The sequence below is a fragment of the Branchiostoma belcheri genome, unplaced genomic scaffold (assembly GCF_001625305.1).
Source record: "Branchiostoma belcheri isolate BF01 breed outbred unplaced genomic scaffold, Haploidv18h27 scaffold54, whole genome shotgun sequence".
Lineage (NCBI taxonomy): Eukaryota > Metazoa > Chordata > Leptocardii > Amphioxiformes > Branchiostomatidae > Branchiostoma > Branchiostoma belcheri.
The window spans coordinates 1,792,312-1,810,571 of NW_017804176.1; the positions used below are offsets into that span (position 1 = coordinate 1,792,312).

The following is an 18,260-nucleotide window of genomic DNA, read 5'->3' on the forward strand; positions in this document are numbered from 1 at the left end:
GGAGAATGTTTGTGCCCGCAATGAATTTTTGACAATCGTATTGGACGTTATTGCGGCCGGTGCAGGCCGGCGTCGGCTCCCCTCTACCGGCGGCGCCGCGTGGCATGTCATGAGAGTGCGGCCCTGGTTGGTCAGGGTTGTGTGATGGACAGGCGCGTGACGTAATGTATGGGCCAAGTCAAGTTACACCCCTGTTTTGTCCTCCTCCAAACAAACGATGGGGCGACGCTTTCTAACTCTCGTTTTCCCTGGTAGGCGGGATTCTATGACCACTACCGACTGTATGCGGATAAGGGGGCGGGTGACTGTCGGAGATAACCGGCTGCTAGTACTAAAAAATCCCGGATATCAGAAAACGTTTCTCTCTAAGTCTTCCATTCCAACATTTCCTTTGATATATCAAGGACGGTATATATTTTGCTGTTTGTTGGCGTAAGACTTTAGATCCTCCGTAGTAACTAAGTTAATTTCGTGCTGAAGATTACTATAATCAAACTATATTGATCATATTAACATGATTATATGTTATATAGAGTATAAAATGGAATGTTTTGATCGCAATCAAGGTTTTTATGTGACTCTACTTCGGGTAGTGACTTTTGGGCTCTGACCCAAAAATGGATTAGGAGGGTGACGAGAAACATGAAACTGTATCAAAGTTGACAAGAAAAAAATTATACGCATTGTGTAATGTCGACCCAAAGCTAAAGAAAAAAAAAGAATTAATCGGTATTTTCACAGTCCAGGTCTCGATTATTTACGGGCCATTGTGAAGAAAAAGCACCTTCTCCCCGCTATGTTCACCTTTGTGTTCTGACGTAAAACTTTTTTTCGTCTTGTCAGTAGGCCACCGTGAAATCAATATTTTATATGTATTGTAAGTTTTTTGTGTGAAATAATCACCAAATCAAGTTATCTATTGGCTACATAGAATACATAGAATAATTTTTGTGTCAGATCACTCCGATTTGATCATGATACGATTTTTTTCTTTTTAATATTTTCTATATCAGATACTTTTCGTGTATTCCCCATATAACATACTAGCATTAGTACTGTGCCGTAGTCTAAGTAAGACTTGTTAGTAATGTAATGTACGTAATAGATTTACATGTAGATAATCTACTACATGTATTATATCCATACTTCTCCAAGTTAGTACTAGTAGCATGAACCATAGTAAAATGATCTCTGTAGGAGTGTATGATGCACTTTTTGTTTTATGTTTTATTTTCATGATTTTTAATCCAGTGCATGGTGCATTTTCCTTTTATAGCCTTGCAGTGCACGAATGAACTAGTGCAGCTATGGTAATGCATAATGCTGTTGCAACACAGCATGCAAGCTAGGTCTTTCTAACGTTTTGTGCTTCCTCAATCCGTAAATCTTGGGTCATACTAAAATTATAGTAAGGTGTATAGTTGGGCTGTGTAAAAAAATCTCTATTTTTTTTACTCTAAACGCCCGGGAACGCCTGTATTGCGTAATATTACGTTATGTGTAAATGGTGATGCGAACCACGTGTTGTCCTACAGAGGCCCACCGATCGCGGGAAATTGATCAGCGGCTGACCAATCAGAGCGCGCCCTGCGGATATTTTAATTACCCCTGACAACAATCTCCTACGTCATATTCCGCCTGGAAAGCTCGAAATGTGAGGCTCGCTGCCCCTTTCTACCGACGTATATGTGTGTCTTAGAAGCTCTTAAACTCCGATATTCCTCTCTGTCACGGACCCCAGTGTCTTGAGGAGTGTTTTGGAAGTGTTCGCGGAGAGTTGGAAGCCGTAGCGCCGGATGTGTGACGAGGATCAGTGCGGGTAAATCGTTCCGACTTGCCGGGTTTGCAAAAAAATGGATATGGAGGACTCTCAGCTCGAGATCGACCCCGATTTTGAACCGCAGAGCAGGCCACGCTCGTGTACGTGGCCCCTCCCCCGACCAGAGGTTTGCACCAAGGAAAATAAGACCGATGGCAGCCCAGAGAGTGAGCAAACGACGACGGGAGAGGGAGGGATCGAGCCCAAAACCGAAGCGGGCACGGTGCCAGGGCTTGCCGAGCCAGCCCCGGCTGCACCGACCACCGTAGACGCCACGAGTCTGCAAGCGGAGCTGCAGGCGCCACAGCCCAAGAAGAGCTCGCGGCGGAACGCGTGGGGGAATTTGTCGTACGCAGACTTGATCACGAAGGCGATCCAAAGCTCGCCAGAAGGCCGGCTGACCCTCTCCCAAATCTACGACTGGATGGTGCGATGTGTGCCATACTTCAGGGACAAGGGAGACTCCAACAGCTCTGCAGGATGGAAGGTAACGTAAACCCCTTTTCAGATTTTTGACATGTCCCCTTGTTGATTTTCCGCCGGGACTCGAACCCCGTACCCCTGACACTTCCACCCGTTATCCCGAGTGATAGCTCCTCCATGTGCCCTGTTTAACTGTGGCCGAGGTCGGAATCTTGCAAATCGTCCCGATCGGAGCGTGCGAACCTTGTGATTTGTGTAGAAAGCACACCGCATGGGCCGCAGCAATTTGGCGAAGGAAACCCGAAGCCATCTTGAAAACCCCCCTCCTCTCTCTCGCTGCGTGCAAACCTGTTCCCCTGATTCGACAGAAAAAAAATCGCCGCGTGGCGCCGGGGATTCCAACACTCCTACCGCCACAACAACACTCAGAAAACCACAATTTAAACCTCCCAACAACCCTCTAAACGCTCTTTATTAACTGCTAGATGTCAAATCGTACAAACTATCGCGTTTCTGTCCCCTGAAGGGTTAAAGTTCCGTACTGACCCCACAGGGAAGAGAAGGGTAAACAAACAACTCTGTACAGAAGTAAAGCATTTTACCGGTGCCCACAACTACAAAGTTTTACCTTGGGGGGACAGGCTGTGTTTTTTCTTCCCGTGACTGGTACCCAAGGTTGACCCCTTAGAGTTTCTCCCTGACTCATTTCCTGCCGTAAAGTTCTCTCCAAGAACCTCTTCTCAAGAATGTAGTGGTCACAGATTAACAGATGACCACTCACACGTTGTGTGGCCACTACAGTACCATATATCATCACTAAAAATCTTCCTCTCGAATTGATTTATAAACAAATGACAGTTGTCATGCAGGGAATTCATTTCAAAGCCACAAGTTTTAAAGTATGCGTTCACACTAATCTAATTTAGTAAAATCTAAACAGGCTTTGTTGCAAAGTTTTGTTTGTGACAACTTGCAACATAAATAGACTGTCTGGAAAGTTGTCATTTTTCATAACAAATGATACTTCACATTTCAACAGTGAAACAAATTATGCAAATAATAATATTTGGCTCACGGTATGTTATTTATGGTAAGGTAGATTTCATAACAACACAAATTAAAATCTACCCTACAATTAATGTATTACCAATGAACCAAAGCTCCTCGTAAAAAGTAAATTGTGCAGAAAAATGAGAAATGTTTTGTCCTTAGACGATGTGAAGGCCACTTGTGCACTCGTTTGTTTTGGCTCATTTGAAGAAAATCTTGTCACAGGTTTTTGGTGCCAGAATTATGTAACTGGTAGCTAGCATTGCTGTAGAATAAATTGAGTCTACAATTTGTAATAATAAAAGTCTAAAAGTATGTGTAAGTGCAAGCATTTTGCTTCTAAATTTGTTGTAATGTAAATAGCTTTGTTAGATTTCCTGATTTGATTGTGAAAAGTTATGAAACCATGTCATGTGACATAGGTAAACAAAGGGAAACTCAGCAGAGTTGTGACACCTGTGCATTGTTAGGAGCAGGACGTTTGTAGGTAACATTCGGAACAGGAAGTTTAATTCAGGTCAGTTGTGATGCAAAAGCCAACACAAACAAACCATTTCACTGTTATTGTGGGAAAGAAGGTACAGTAAGGAAGGACTAAACACAATTTTATATTATTTATTTATTTATGTTTTGATTAAAAGACGGGTGAATGCATTCAGTGCTAAACGCACTGTTTTTCAGGCATGCCCAGTTATGCACACATGCAGTTTAAAAAGAAACCACTGACTTTGGTTTTTAGTTTTCATGCATGCATGTTTGTGATTTCAAAGACATAAGTGGTATAGAAACACAAGATGAAAGAAAACTTTTGATGCTTCAAATTATGCTTGCCCCGTTTTCAATGCATGCCCCGTTTTTTATTCATGCAAAAAGGCTATTTTGGGCACATTCATTCCTTTGAATAGTTAATTGGCACAAAATGCATACCCATTATGATTTATAGTATGGAAAAATTATGTAGATTTGTGTCAGGTAAAAGAAAAGAAAATGGTAGTTCAAAACTAACTACCAAAATATAAGGGTTCTTCCAAGTAATTATTGTGAATAATACGCTACAATGTTAATGTAATATTTGAGAACTCATTGAGCATGTGTAGATATGAGACATTTTGCATAGACTTTTTTTTCGCCCAAGTCTGAAAAAAGTAATATCCCAAATTAATGTCTAAAACATATACATGTACTAGTCTTCTTTTGATGATTTAAATTTGTTGGCGTATGTCCAAGTTATCAAGCGCACTTGCCCGTGACAATGGGAAGTAAGGATGTTTTTGCTCTGTACGCTTGCGGAATACGCTATCGCTTATTCTAGTCTTCGGCGGGAACAAAACAAACCTACGCACTTTGGCTGAGTCCTTGGACAGAAATTATGTTCCTTAAAAGGGTCAGTCGATTTCTGTTACTACTTCGGATGCTGTCCTTGACATCGCAGTCTTGAGAAATATCTCCCAAGACTTTGCATAAAAGCACAGGGATGCGGTATCGAATGGTAGTGTCTGATTTAACAATAACAGATTTGGTTATGTGTGTCCTTTTTCCATTCACCGAGAAGCAAAGGAAAAGAAGTCTCGATGTTGACTCCGTTTTGTGGAGTGATTTAACGAGGGAAATGTCCAGACACCATTGTACTGCAGTGTATGTAAAGGTATTTTGCTGACAGAGATAATCATGCTCACAAGTTACAGGGAAACCGGGGGTTCTGTTGTAAAATTCCCTTTACAAGATACAAGCGACTTAACGATGAAGTTGGATACCGAACCCCTGTCTCGTGATGTAGAAAACGGACTATTTTTCTTTGTAGCGCACTATGATCGCATTTCGGGCGACCGTGGAAGGTACTTTCCATATAAGGCAAGGTCCGGGCCATTTTCTTGGAAAAATGCCCATATTTGGCAGTTCTCGTCGGGAAGAAACGGTCTCGCGAAGTCTGGCGAGATGTGACGTCAGGCAGACTCATGTCTTGCTTTCCGTCACGGCAGCAATATTTTGTAGAGGAGGGGATGTTTTTTGTCTTACAGTTTTTATCAATATCTCACATCACGCAATGCAGTACCTTTACAATGGTACATTATGATAGACAGAAAAATGATGTACAGCATTACGTCCACACAGATTTTTATTATTTTTAATTTATCTTCCCGGCAATGACAGATTTCAGGCAAAGTGACATTCCTAGACATGCATGGTACCGTTACCAGTTTTTTACCTGACCTGAAATGTACCCCCTCACTTCTGCATACCAAGTTTTATCCTAGGATTGAAGTTTCAGAAACATTATATTCTGGTTTTTGAAACAATGATACTACACGGGTAACTTTTCAGCTCTGAGCTATGTTTATTATTAAGGGGGATGGACAATGTTAGAGTTGTGTAACTGGCACAGAGCCAAAATGATAAGGGCTTCATTTTCCAGCTACCTGGTTCAAGACCTTTTGGAAAGACACGTAAATGACAAGGATGGTTCTGAAAAATGTATCACCTATACTATGGCTACAGACAAAAATTTGCATAAAACAAGGATATAGCATTGGTCGTATAAAAACTAGAATTTGATTTACATGGTGTTAACATAGAACGCTTTCTATACAACATAGTAATTGACATTGGTAAATTTAGTGGAATGTATCATTGCATGGACCATCCATGTGGAAAACCACAAAATTGCAAAACGCCATGCTTGGATTAACCTTTACCCTACTAAGCACCACTTATGTCACCACAGTTATGCAGGTTATAGGTTAAATTAGCAAGATGAGGGTTAAATTTTAACTAGTTCTGAAGCCAAGGTTGTTGTTATTACATGTACTTTACATTTGTGAACTTTGGACTTTAAATAGTACATTCTGTACATTGTTCACTATTCATAGCGTGGGGCTATTGAACTTCACAAATATACAAACATGTATTGTTTATTCTTCTGGTGAAACATACTTAGAATATACATGTACATACATGTAGTTGTAGTAGTAGTTGAAATTTGACATCTCTTGTTGGCACACAAGTTTGTTTAAATGAGGATTCTAAAAATGATCACAATGATGAATAAAGTACAGGGGTTTTTCTAAACAGGGGAATAAGGGAGCTGCTCCCTCATGTAACCAGCCAGCTCCCTCATATCAATTTTCAAATTGAACCCTATGTCATGTGGCTACTTACACACCATTTAGTCTTTCTCAAAATGATCTTTTTCCAGTAATATATATTAAGATGTAAAAACAATACAACACTGCATTCTAGCATTACAAACTGTGTTACTCTTATTAAAAATTTCCCCTCAGTGGCTTCGTTCCTTGCCATGCTTGTGATCTGCTCCCTCATGCACAATTTTTTGTAGAATAATCCCTGAAGTAGACCTTTTTATGTTGACTCGAGACTGTACACATAGTTGTTGCATAAACGTATCATAGGTCAATGTTCAATCATATTAATAATTGAAGCCATTGGACTTTCCATTTATTCTTGTTGTGCCATCAAAGAAAGATAAAAACATGACTTAAGTTTCTGACTCAGACCCAACTAGAACTACGTGTGCACATGTTCATTTAGACTATTATAATTTATCATACTTGGATAAAAATAAGAATTGAAATCATGTAAAACTCATGGTAAGAGAGATATATTGAAGTTGATTTCAAATCATTTGATAGGTTAGTATAACATGTGCTGTATAAGGCAAACAAACGAACAAACAAAATGTAACTTCCTTGTCACCTGCCCCATTTCTGCATACATGCATTATGATTTCACCAATAACCCCTAGAGGGTATAAGGCAATTACCAATATACCTCACCCTGACAGGTGAGGGCATAGTTCTATTTTGGGTGATAATTGAATTACGGCCACGTCTGTATTCCTGTCACGTCTTCACCTGCTGAGGATCCTCCGCGCTCACGTGCTCGGTAGTGTGTCACATGTCAGCTGGATGTAATTTGTGGCGCTCTTAGTAGGTCACGTAATTCACGTAGGATTACGGCTAAAGAGACGGTTAGTTTTAAATCAGTAGTACGTGGACAGGGAAAATGCTGGATTTTTTGGTGGTGTCATCACTAAATGACATCATTAGGCCGTACTAATCAAGTTTGCAGGTTTTTGAGAATGGCAACATGTAAACAGAGCCTGAGGGGAAGTCCATACCTTTGTTTTGCACACACAGTTTGAGGAAGTAAATTTAGTCAAATTCAGGTTTCCTCCTAGCCCTCTGTCTTTGTCTCCTCTTGCTAACATTTGACGTAAAATTTTTGAAAAACCAAGGAAATAGATTAATGTAGCTTTATGATCATATCATCAATTAGTTTTATTTTAGTTTGTAAAATGCAGGTGACTTTGGAACAAATAAATGCATGATTGAAAATGCGAGTACAAAAGCTTTTCACTTGTACTTTATAGTTGAGTTAACAGTGACAATAGACATGTCAATCAATGTTAGTGGTGTAACAAAATTGTCTACGTCGTAAAAAACCTTGGACGACCTTGGTTTTGTTTGACATTTCTGTGTGCTCAGTCAACTTTTCACTGCTGGTGGTTTGTGTGTGGGGGGGTCAGTCTGTTGTGTTATGCATACCTGTACACCATACTCAACATGGCATTTAGATAAAAGTCTAGTCAGGAAGTTAATTTGCATTTTCTTCTATAGAACTACTGGCAAGCATGATTTTGGGTGATTTGAAAAGAATGTTTCAATCGTTAACATCAATATTTGGAACCGGATATTTGACTATATTTGGGTCTTTTTGCGAGCAGGGTTTGTACTGTTGTAGTGTGAAAACAAACTGTACTACAGCTTATGTTTTGTCAATAATTGAAATTTATTGCCTCATTGTAGCAGCTCAACAAAGGTTAAGTCACCAATTTACAGAGAATATTTCTAATTATAGATTTTGAAATGTGCAAGTATGTTGCAGTAATTGTGTGGGTGGAGCCATGTATAATCAAACCTGCCCTTCCTGTCAATCTGTGGTTACAAAATCTCCTCCCTCCCTTCTTGCCACTCCACTGCAGCTGCATTCAAATACTTACGGACAGACAAGCAAACACCAACACACTAAAACTCTACCTTTCTATCCAGAGGTAACAAGTGAAATCCAGATATGGAGTTGTGGAAGAATATACTCCACTCGTCTGTGCCTTGTAAGCATTGAAGGATAATCCCTGAACCGTAGGAATTTATCTTAGTTAATCTCTTACTGATTATGCTCATTACATATCTGAATACTAAATGTACTACAAACAGTCCTGTTGGATTAGGGTAAATGGAAGAATGCTAGGGTAAGCCAGGGTGGATATCTAAATTATTCTAAAGCGAGAAATTCTCATCACAATAGTAAAGTTTGAATTACAATTGTCAGATGAATATGTCTGAAAAATGTCTGGTTACACTGGTAAAGCACTGAAGAGAAGGGAAGTCTATAAATCATTTTTTGGCAGGGTTACGTTTTGTATGCATGTCTCATTGTTAGAAAGAGACATTATGTCATACTTTGTGGTCTATGTCTGTGTATCACTCCTTGCGCTTTGCAAAGGTTGCAAAATAGGGAGTTGTTGCAATTATGGACACTCGGATTTCGCTGTATGGCTAATTTATGTGAGGGTTTGAGTCAAATTAGCAGCAAACAATTGCATTCATTTGCATGTAAATGAGAAAAAGGGATTTCTCTTTGAAGCTAGGTGTTGAATATGTCTGAATGTCATGAAGAATTATGTAGAGATAGTTATATATATAAATTAAAGTTTCTTAGTTAACGAGAACACATTAGTATATCTATATACAAAACCTTTCCTGCTGCCTAACCCTGTAACCAATACAAAATTGTTGCCAAACATCTACCTCTGTTGATATTTCAGATGTCATTTCTTAGGAAAAGATGTCATCCTTAGGAAAACCAAGATTAAGGTACCATGGATGTAGTGTACATGTGACACCTTAATGATAGTCATATGGGCATATAACTAGTTCAAACTATATGCACTAAAATAGGGCACTCTATTGAAGGATACTTGATAATAGATGGTGTGACCTTGTCTGTGATTGACAATATAGGTGTCCTTGGGGAGGATCCGGTATTCGCTTCCATTCAAACCAATACAAAAGCCAGAAAAATCATTAGTACCACGCCAAAGGCACTAGAGGGATATCACAGGATGCCATAATTGTATTTGTATCCTGAAAGTTAGTTCAAGAAAGCTTTGATTCAAAATTTCCAAAAATTGAGACAGGTAGGACAATGATTGGCATTCACGTCCAGCTGAATCTTGTGACCTTTTCATTATGAATGAAAACGCAAGACTTTAAATCTTTCAAATCTTGCTGACCACTCATCTTCCTTAAACCAGGATTTAGGGATGCCAGAAGAAAGGCACTTAGACTAAGTGTATGAATCGGAGAAGCTAACCAAGGCTGTTTTTATCTTGATCACAGCAGAGTTCAGATGTCAGACATTTCTGGCCACCTTGCCAAGATAAATAAACCCAGAAGTCCTCCTTCCATACAGCGTGTAAATAACAGTGTTATAGTGATACCAGCTGATATAGGACTTCAGACTCTTGAATTTCATGCCTTGGACAGTTTTTTTTACATTTTTCCTAGTCTTTCTGGTTGCTTATCCCTGGTACTATATCCCGAACAATCAGTTAAAACAAGCTTCTTGATTAGTTTAGCCCGAGGACCAATAAGCCGCTTGTCTTGACATATTGCAGAGATTATGTAAGTAATCCCCTTCAGATGGCTGTTCCATTTGGAGCACTAATGCCGAACACTGGTACTGAAGGATCAGTTACATGTTCAAGTGCGGGCCAGATGTTTAGGTCCAGGACTTGACCCGTACTTGAACTACAGTCCTGGCCTGTACCTGAACCAGCCCCTGGAAGAGGGATGAAACAGTCTTACAGTGATTGCATTTGGCTGTTTTTACCTTTGATTAGTTTCGCATGCTTCCGGACCTCATTTTTGGCACGACAAAGGATCAGTGGGTCAAACTGGAGGTGTGATGCTTATTCTATAGCGTGGCAATAACTTAAGTTTCAGCTTTAACACCACCACATAACATCAGGATCCTTTAGAATATGCTACAACCGTAGTACAAACAAACATGGTTGCCACATCTGAACCAATCATATTGCAGCATGTTAATCATATTGCCTTGTGCAAAGCTATGGGCATACATGTAGATGTAACTTCTGTGCTTGTGAACGTGGATAGATCAAAATGAAATGATTTCCAAAAGGCCAGTAGCTCCTTCTTTTTGAATTGTTGACCAGTAGACATGATAGAAACAAATAATCCATCTTCACTAATTCCACTCGATTCATCTGCAATTTGGAGGATTTGCTAGAACAACGTAATCATTACACTTCATTGCAAACCCCCCTCCCCAAAGTGGAAAAAAAATCTTGACCTTTGTTCAGTGATCTTATGACCCAGTGTGTTCAATTTTTGAGGTTGAATGCGTCAAACAATATGGCGTCATTTTTTGGATATTTAGTATACGACATCAATGTTGTTGGTTCCTTGTTTCCTTAATATATCATGTTATCCCAGCTATATTTGGAGCTTGGCATCTCTTTTAAATTTACAACCTTCACCCCATTTCAAATATAGAACAACTTTTTCCCATGACCTTGTTGATATCAGTCACTCCATAAATATTAAATATCAAAAATCATGATATTTGTTTCTAATATTATTGATTTAACTATTTAATGATCAGTGTTGCATATTATTATTAGTATCAGTGCCATGTGTTGGTCTTTCTACTCGTGCAAATTGTAATATGAATAGGCATGTTTTACAAGCAGTATTGTTCTAATCAAACAAAGGCAGTCAAATTAGTGTTTAACTCTTGACTATGAATGTAGTGTAACAGTCCTAGTCATTATTAATGACTTAAATATATTTCTTGACTGAGACTAATCGAAGGGATCTACAAGGGGTTTCTAAAGAAACAGGATCCTCACATGACTCCTGACTTTTAGTTTTAGGTCAGGTTTCTAATGCTTATAATCTGGAGCCTGACCAACTGGGGGTCTAGATGGGTTTTCTGGAGAAACTGGATTAAGCTTATCAATGATTAAACTGACTTACTGGACTGGTTTCCCTCCCTACCTCACATCAGCCTCAATATGTGACCTTGATCATTGGCCAAAATTTTGAGATCCATTTTTGGCTCCTGATGCACGAAACTGGTTTCTCTTTTGACCTTAAGTCTAAATGCACGACCGCACGGACGATTGATGCAACATACACAACAGAGGTCATTTTTACATCTGGATACTGGAAATAAGAGAATATTTGCGGAGGTCTGTCTTGCAATGGGCTACTAGGGTTGTTTTAAACATATAACAAGTTGTAAATCATCACTAAATGCATCCCTTTGCCACCTATCGTGAAAATAGGTCCCTGCAAACTTCAATCAATTAATAGTACAAATGTAATATATATACATTTAGAACAAACAGGCCTGTCCACTGCAAATGCAATAACATACACTTTGTCTATGATATGAGACAGTTGCATTTTTTGTTGTAATCTTTGTAACATTTACTGTAATTCTCCTTTATTCCAATGCACGGTGTAACTGGTGACTGATAATTAAAGACTGCTTTCTCTTTCTGTGTTTCAGAATTCCATCAGACACAACCTGTCTCTGCATAGTCGCTTCATCAGGGTTCAGAATGAGGGCACCGGCAAGAGCTCCTGGTGGATGCTCAACCCCGACGCCAAGGGGGGGAAGTCCCCCCGCAGAAGGGCCTCCAGTATGGACACCAACAACTCCAAGTATGAGAAGAAACGCGGCCGTGCCAAGAAGAAAGCGCAGGAGGCGAGGGATGCCGCCGCCGCAGCCAACGCGGGAAGTCCCACCGGAAAGTGGCCCGGGAGTCCGCAGGACTCGAAATCAGAGGGCGGCACTCCAAGCGGTGATGGGAATCTCAGCGTGTCCACGGCCTCCCCGCTGTCTTTCAACATTTCCGACTTCAGGCAGAGGACGAGCTCCAACGCCAGCAGCCTGAGCGGGCGCCTCTCCCCCATCATGGGCCCAGACCTCGACGACGACAACCAAGTGCCACCGATGTCCCCGGGCTGGTCCGACTTCGGCAGCAACAGCAACCTGTCTTATGGGACCTCCGACTTCCTCAACCAGTCCACCGATCAACTCACCCAGTCTCTCCAACAAACCATGAAGCTCAATTCTCCAGACCAGCTCCTTGGGGACAGCGGTCTCAGTGGGATGAGCTCCATGGACAGTGTAGGAAGCCTGGGACTGGGTGGGTTTGATTCCCAGCCAGATCCGTTCATGAGAAGGTGCCACAGTGTGGGGAGCAGGGCGCAGCTGCCCTCCCCCAGAAGGCAAAACACGGGCTACAGCACCCCACCGCCGTCGTTCAAGAGCCCCTTCTCACCACTCCCGGTCCCGCAGCCTGCCCACAGTCCCAACCCGCAGCAAGGCAGTCTTCCCAGCGTCAACGCACCCGGTCCGCAGCAGGACCCGACGCAGTTCAGCCTGCAGCAGCTCTCCGACGTCATGCTGACGCAGACCGATCCCATCCTGACCTCGGGCGACCCCGTCATGTCCTCGGGCGACCCTCTCATCTCCCAGGGCAACATGATGCTCCGTCAAGACCCCATGATGTCGGCCTGCCCCGAGCAGGGCAGCCAGCTCAGCAGCCTTCTGCAGGGCACCGGGATGAGCTACGCCTTCAGACAACAACAACAACAACAACAGCAGTTGCAACAGCAGCAACAACAACAACAAGCACAACAACAACAACCACAGCAGCAGCAGAACTTCAACAACCTCGGCTGTGCCTTAAACCAGATGCTGGGAGGGAACATGGGAGGGATCATGGCTGGACAGTTGGGCGCAGCTCAGCAGCAGCAGCAGCAGACCCTCCCGCAGATCTCTACCTTCGGCCTGATGCACCAGCAGAACCCCACCACCCTGCACCAGCAGGCCATGGCCAACTCCCAGGCCAACCAGCTCCTCTCCATGCACCAGGAGAAGTTCCCCTCCGACCTGGAGCTGGACATGTTCAGCGGCGGCCTGGAGTGTGACATGGACTCCATCATCAATAACGAACTGATGGAAGACGGCGGCCTTGAGTTCAACTTCCAGCAGGACCCCGGCCAGATGGGGTCGTGCGCGCCCACCTCTGCGGGGATGACCCAGTCGATGACCATGTCGCAGACTCAAACCAACGCGGGAAGGTTAGGGTACCGAGAGACTGTGATTTAACCGACTCTCGTAGGGTTAACGTGTTATAAAAAGTCGACTGTGATTCACAGGTAGTAGGTAGATACCCTCCCTGATATTCTATTGGTTGATTTCAAGTTGGGTCAAAAGTCAGAATTGATTCCAATTTTTTTTTGACAAAATGAATAATAAGTTTCATGACCATTGATTGATTTGTAACTTTTTTTTTGGGGGGGGGGTTCTGGTTAAATTTATTGTAGTTATTCCAGATTTTCTGTCAGTCAGGGTTTTTACACTAGTTTTTATGTTAGTCTGTCTTTTAGGCATGGAGGGTAAGCTTTCATGGATGTCTCAATGACCTTTGACCCAAAATGGCATCAGCCAAACCATTAAAAAGGTGCTTGGGTAGTTGTGACTGTAAGATCAGTTGCTGTCAGTGTCTTGTTTTTGTAAACCTGTCACAGAAACAAATGAAATAGTTGAAGACTTTTCCACCTTTTCTATTTTTAACCACCAGAAACTAAAAGGGCAAATGATATTTGTAAAATGTACATGTAATTTGCAAAGTGTCAGATATCATAATAAGTGTCACTCAGAATGCACATGTTTCTAGGCATGAATAAGAAGCTCACCCCTCGTTGTGTCATCTACGGATGTGCAAAAAATGATTAGTGGCTTTAGTATGCAGATCAAGACTTTTGAGATATCAGAGCGGGAGAAGAACGTGTTTCACTATACAGATTAGGAACATATAGATTGTAAAGATTTTCTAGAACGACGTTGTTAGCTTGCTGTGAAAGTAGCTATCAATTTGTGTTGTACTACACGTAGTTCGGACAGTTGTGTCAGTACCCGTATAATCAGTACAGGCAGAAAATGCTCCGCATGAATTCGGTTAGGTTTGCCTCTTTCTTCAGATTCATGCATATGATTGTCTGATGATATTTTGTAGAAAATCATGAAACTGTGGAAAAAATTCCCGAAACATATCTTTCATACTTTGGTCATGGTCAGTCATGGGTGTTCGGTAGGAGCTAGTTGTAGCTGGTTTTAACTGGAATTTTTGACTCTGCCAGTTTGAGTTTCTCTGTTTATGTGGGCTTTTTAGCCCGCCATTTGGTTGCTGCTTCTCGGAGTTGCCGTCCCGTAGAAGGGACGTTAAGCCATTGGTGTTGTGTCAGACCATGTGCACCTTAAAAACTCACCACATTTTGGTAAAAGAAGAGGGGATATCCCATGATATTTTGGCCCAAAGCTATAATCATTTGTTCTGGACTGTGGGGCTCGACTTTTGGCCAGTTAGGCAGTGTGGCTACATACCAACTAAAGCAATGAAATAAGAATGAAAAGGAATGAAAATTTTGGGTGAACCTAGCTACGCAACTGAGACTTTTCCTACTGATCAGTTTTTATTTGTTATGCAAATGACACTTGGGGCAAATGGAAATCAAAGGAAGACATTAGCCCTTATTACGATAATTTTAGCATGATGAAAAATGTTTACAAAATGACAATGGTTTTTGGTTATTATTGGCATAATTGGCAAAATCTTTCAGATATGAAGAGGGCTTTTTTGTGTGTTTTTCTTGGGATTCCTCCACGTTTGTTTTTAAACGGTGCGATTTTGTGCGACCAAGTCTTTCAGCCGTATCTTTGCGAAAACTTTCTCTACATCATAAACAACAAATGTCAACGCTCTGCATGTCGGCAAGTTGGGTTTTTAATGTGTCTTTAAATGTAGCCTTGTGTATCATAGACAGCACTGTAAGCTGTCAACAGACATGTAAGATTTTGAGAGATTTTTGAAGCAGCTGTGGTTTTGAGAGCCAGTGGTCTCAGTTGTTTTCTAGACTTGCCGTTTCCCTTGTCGCGTGTGTTTGGACTTGAGGTATGTCAGAAAGGGGTTTCCAACAGTTTCCACCCACAGTGCGTGCGTTTGTTATTGCGAGGGCGAATCAAAGGCTCGTGAGGAAACGCGATCCCCGCATGTGTAAGCCAGGAATCTGTGATAAACACTCCCTGTGTATCTCAGCCCAAGCAGATGTCAGGTCAGAGGTCGCAGCACTTGCTAGGAGGAAAGATAGCAGCAGATTTGTATCATATCAGGATGCACATGTGTGGAACTTTGGCTTTATTGTGAAAAAAGACGTAGGGGTGCTCCGAATGTATATAGTCCACAATGAAGACTGTTTAAAAGTGTTTTTACACTGTAGTTTGATAAAAATAAAAAATAGGCTTGTATTTGTGTAGGTTTGGATGAAAACCTGATCGAGAAAAATGGTTTGACTGAAGTAAAGTGCTTATTGTTGTGAATCCTGTGGCCCGTTGTTTTACACGTGCCATGCAAATTTGTGTTTGCGTAGGATAGACTGTGTTTTTAGTTTATGGCAAAATGGTGGACAAGTCTGGACGTGACTTGAGCATTCTCATGTCTAGTGAGAATGAACTTTATAGCGCACAGGAAATTGATGTGTTTTTGGTTAGAATGTGGCAAGCTCCTAAATATTTTGGGTGTTTGCTGGTCTTGTCTGGGTTCACACCAATAGGCACCAACTCGTCACAAGTAGTAATACATCAGAACGAAATGTAGTGTAGGATTTTACCATGTATCTAGTCACGATGGCAAATATGAGTACAGAATTGAAAAAAAAGAAGATGGAGCTGAAAAGGATACAAGTCCATCAGATCGAAAATTATGTTGATTTGCAATGTAAATAATGTATAAATATATTTTGTATGAAAGCTTATGATCAAGTTGGATTTTTCTGCAACATTTGACTGTTTGAATCAGTGTGTCCAGTTGTGTAGGTGTTTTGTTTTGTTTTTCTCATGAATAATCTGATTCATATGAAACTGTTTTCCCTACAAAATGTCCACAGCTATACTTAAATTGGTGCACAAATTTCCAAAACGAAAGCACAAGCTGAAAAATTTGAAACCAGATAATGTACCTAAAGGTGTTTTGAAGCACCCCCTACCTCAATGATGAAGAAAATGACATTCAAGGTGCTATCGATCTCTAAGCAAGTGAATTTCAGTTGTATCCCATGCTATTTGTTATTTTGGTTTTGTTTTAAATTGCTTTGTAACATCGGTGTGGGGCATCGGTTTACAAAAAAGAAGAAAAAGCAATGCACAACTTATATGCGATGCAACCATTTCGAAAGTTTTAACATTTATGAGGAAAGAAAAAAATGTGAGGATTCATTGAAGATGGGAAAATAGCTTTTGTATGGTGGGAGTCAATACTGTAGTTCCACTCCTTAACCCTATGGGAACAGTGACTGACACTGACTGCTGTGAGGACTTTTGATTGACAGGTACAGTACTGTACATGAGACAACACTGCTCGATGTTGTGTACACACACACACACACACTCAGCCTCTTTTTATACTTGACGTTTTATCTCCTGAAAGTGGCCAAAATTACAATGGATTGAAAAGTTGATAGTTCTAGGGCAAAAAAAAATGTAAATAGGTCAGATTAAATCTTGGTGCCAGTGCTTATATATCTTTACATGTGTAAATCTCCGGCTACTGTACTAATCAATATTTTTGCATAAAGATTTCATATTTCAGGAGAACACCTTGTAGTAGTCCTTCGATGTGCTATCTCTGGGATGGTGTGACAAAAGTATATTTTTGTTAATTCTTACCAGAATCTTTACAATGGTAGAGAGAGAGAGAGAGAAAGAAAGAAAGAAGGGATGTTGTGATCTCGAAAGTTGTGTCTGGTTATTGAGATGTTAAACAGCACAAAAGTGTTTCATAAAAAGAGTCGCAGATATAACATACAACTGCAATTTGTGCCACAATTAACGTACCTTTAATTAAACAAGATGATATAGTTAATTAATACATTACCTTGACGCATGTTTTCTCCTTTTTATGTAGAGTATCCTGTTTTAGTTACCTAAGATAAAAAGAGTTGAATTTTTGTATTGTTGTAATTCTGCTGAACAAGCTTTGATAAGTTTTTGGTTGTAATAAGAGTAGTTGTTAGGAGAAAGTGGAAAACCTTGTACATAAGTGCTTTCTTACTTGATATGTGTAATTTACCTCCACATGTGGAGAGGCAGACTGACTGGATGTGTCATTCATGAATATTCATCTATTAAAGACATGAACATGTCACTCTGCTGGCCTTCTTAATTGTCTGTCATTGTTTGATTTATCTTCAAGAAGATGTTAGGAAGGAAAATTATTCTTTGTTGTTTCTCAGGTTAACAGGGATGCTTGAAAATGTTATGGTTTTCCATCCCAGTATCTGCTTGGAGACTGCACAGTAAACACCTTGAGAGAGGGAAAAAACACCTTTGAGAGAAAAATATTACCTCTAGGGATTCCGTTATATTGAAGTTTTTATCAATTCAAAATTCAGAACTTATGAAATGGAAGGAAGAAGTAAGATGTTAGTGACTATGAAAAACAACTAAGTTCATTTGTATGGTTGAGTCGAAAGTTCTTTCTTTTGTTTTCACTGGTCATAATCAATGTATATCAAGTTTGAGGGAATTCGACCTACACCTTTTACTAGCACTCGATTTGGAAGGTTAACCAATCAAAAACACAATACAGAACAATTGGACTTGGACGTTTTGAAATTTCTGCTTGTCTGATTTGATACCTGCAGTTAATCCTATTGTTCAGTTACAAAGGGAGGTTTCTGCTTGACGTAGAATGCATTTAAGCTTGGCTATTATGTGGTTAGAAATGGCAAAGGTGACGTCAATGCACTACTGTTCCTACACGTACCTGTATGTTCTCTGATGTGTTCCAGGC

At 40.7% G+C, this 18,260-nt stretch overlaps 1 protein-coding gene across 1 annotated transcript; it reads left to right on the forward strand.

The window, feature by feature from the left end:
• Positions 1-1,609: 1,609 nt before the first annotated feature.
• Positions 1,610-17,612, forward strand: LOC109481116 (forkhead box protein O4-like). Its single transcript, XM_019783603.1, has 2 exons — positions 1,610-2,306; positions 11,909-17,612. Exons 1-2 carry the CDS (start codon positions 1,854-1,856, stop codon positions 13,517-13,519), a joined length of 2,064 nt encoding a protein of 687 aa, XP_019639162.1. The 5' UTR covers positions 1,610-1,853; the 3' UTR covers positions 13,520-17,612.
• The last annotated feature ends 648 nt before the right edge of the window (positions 17,613-18,260 follow it).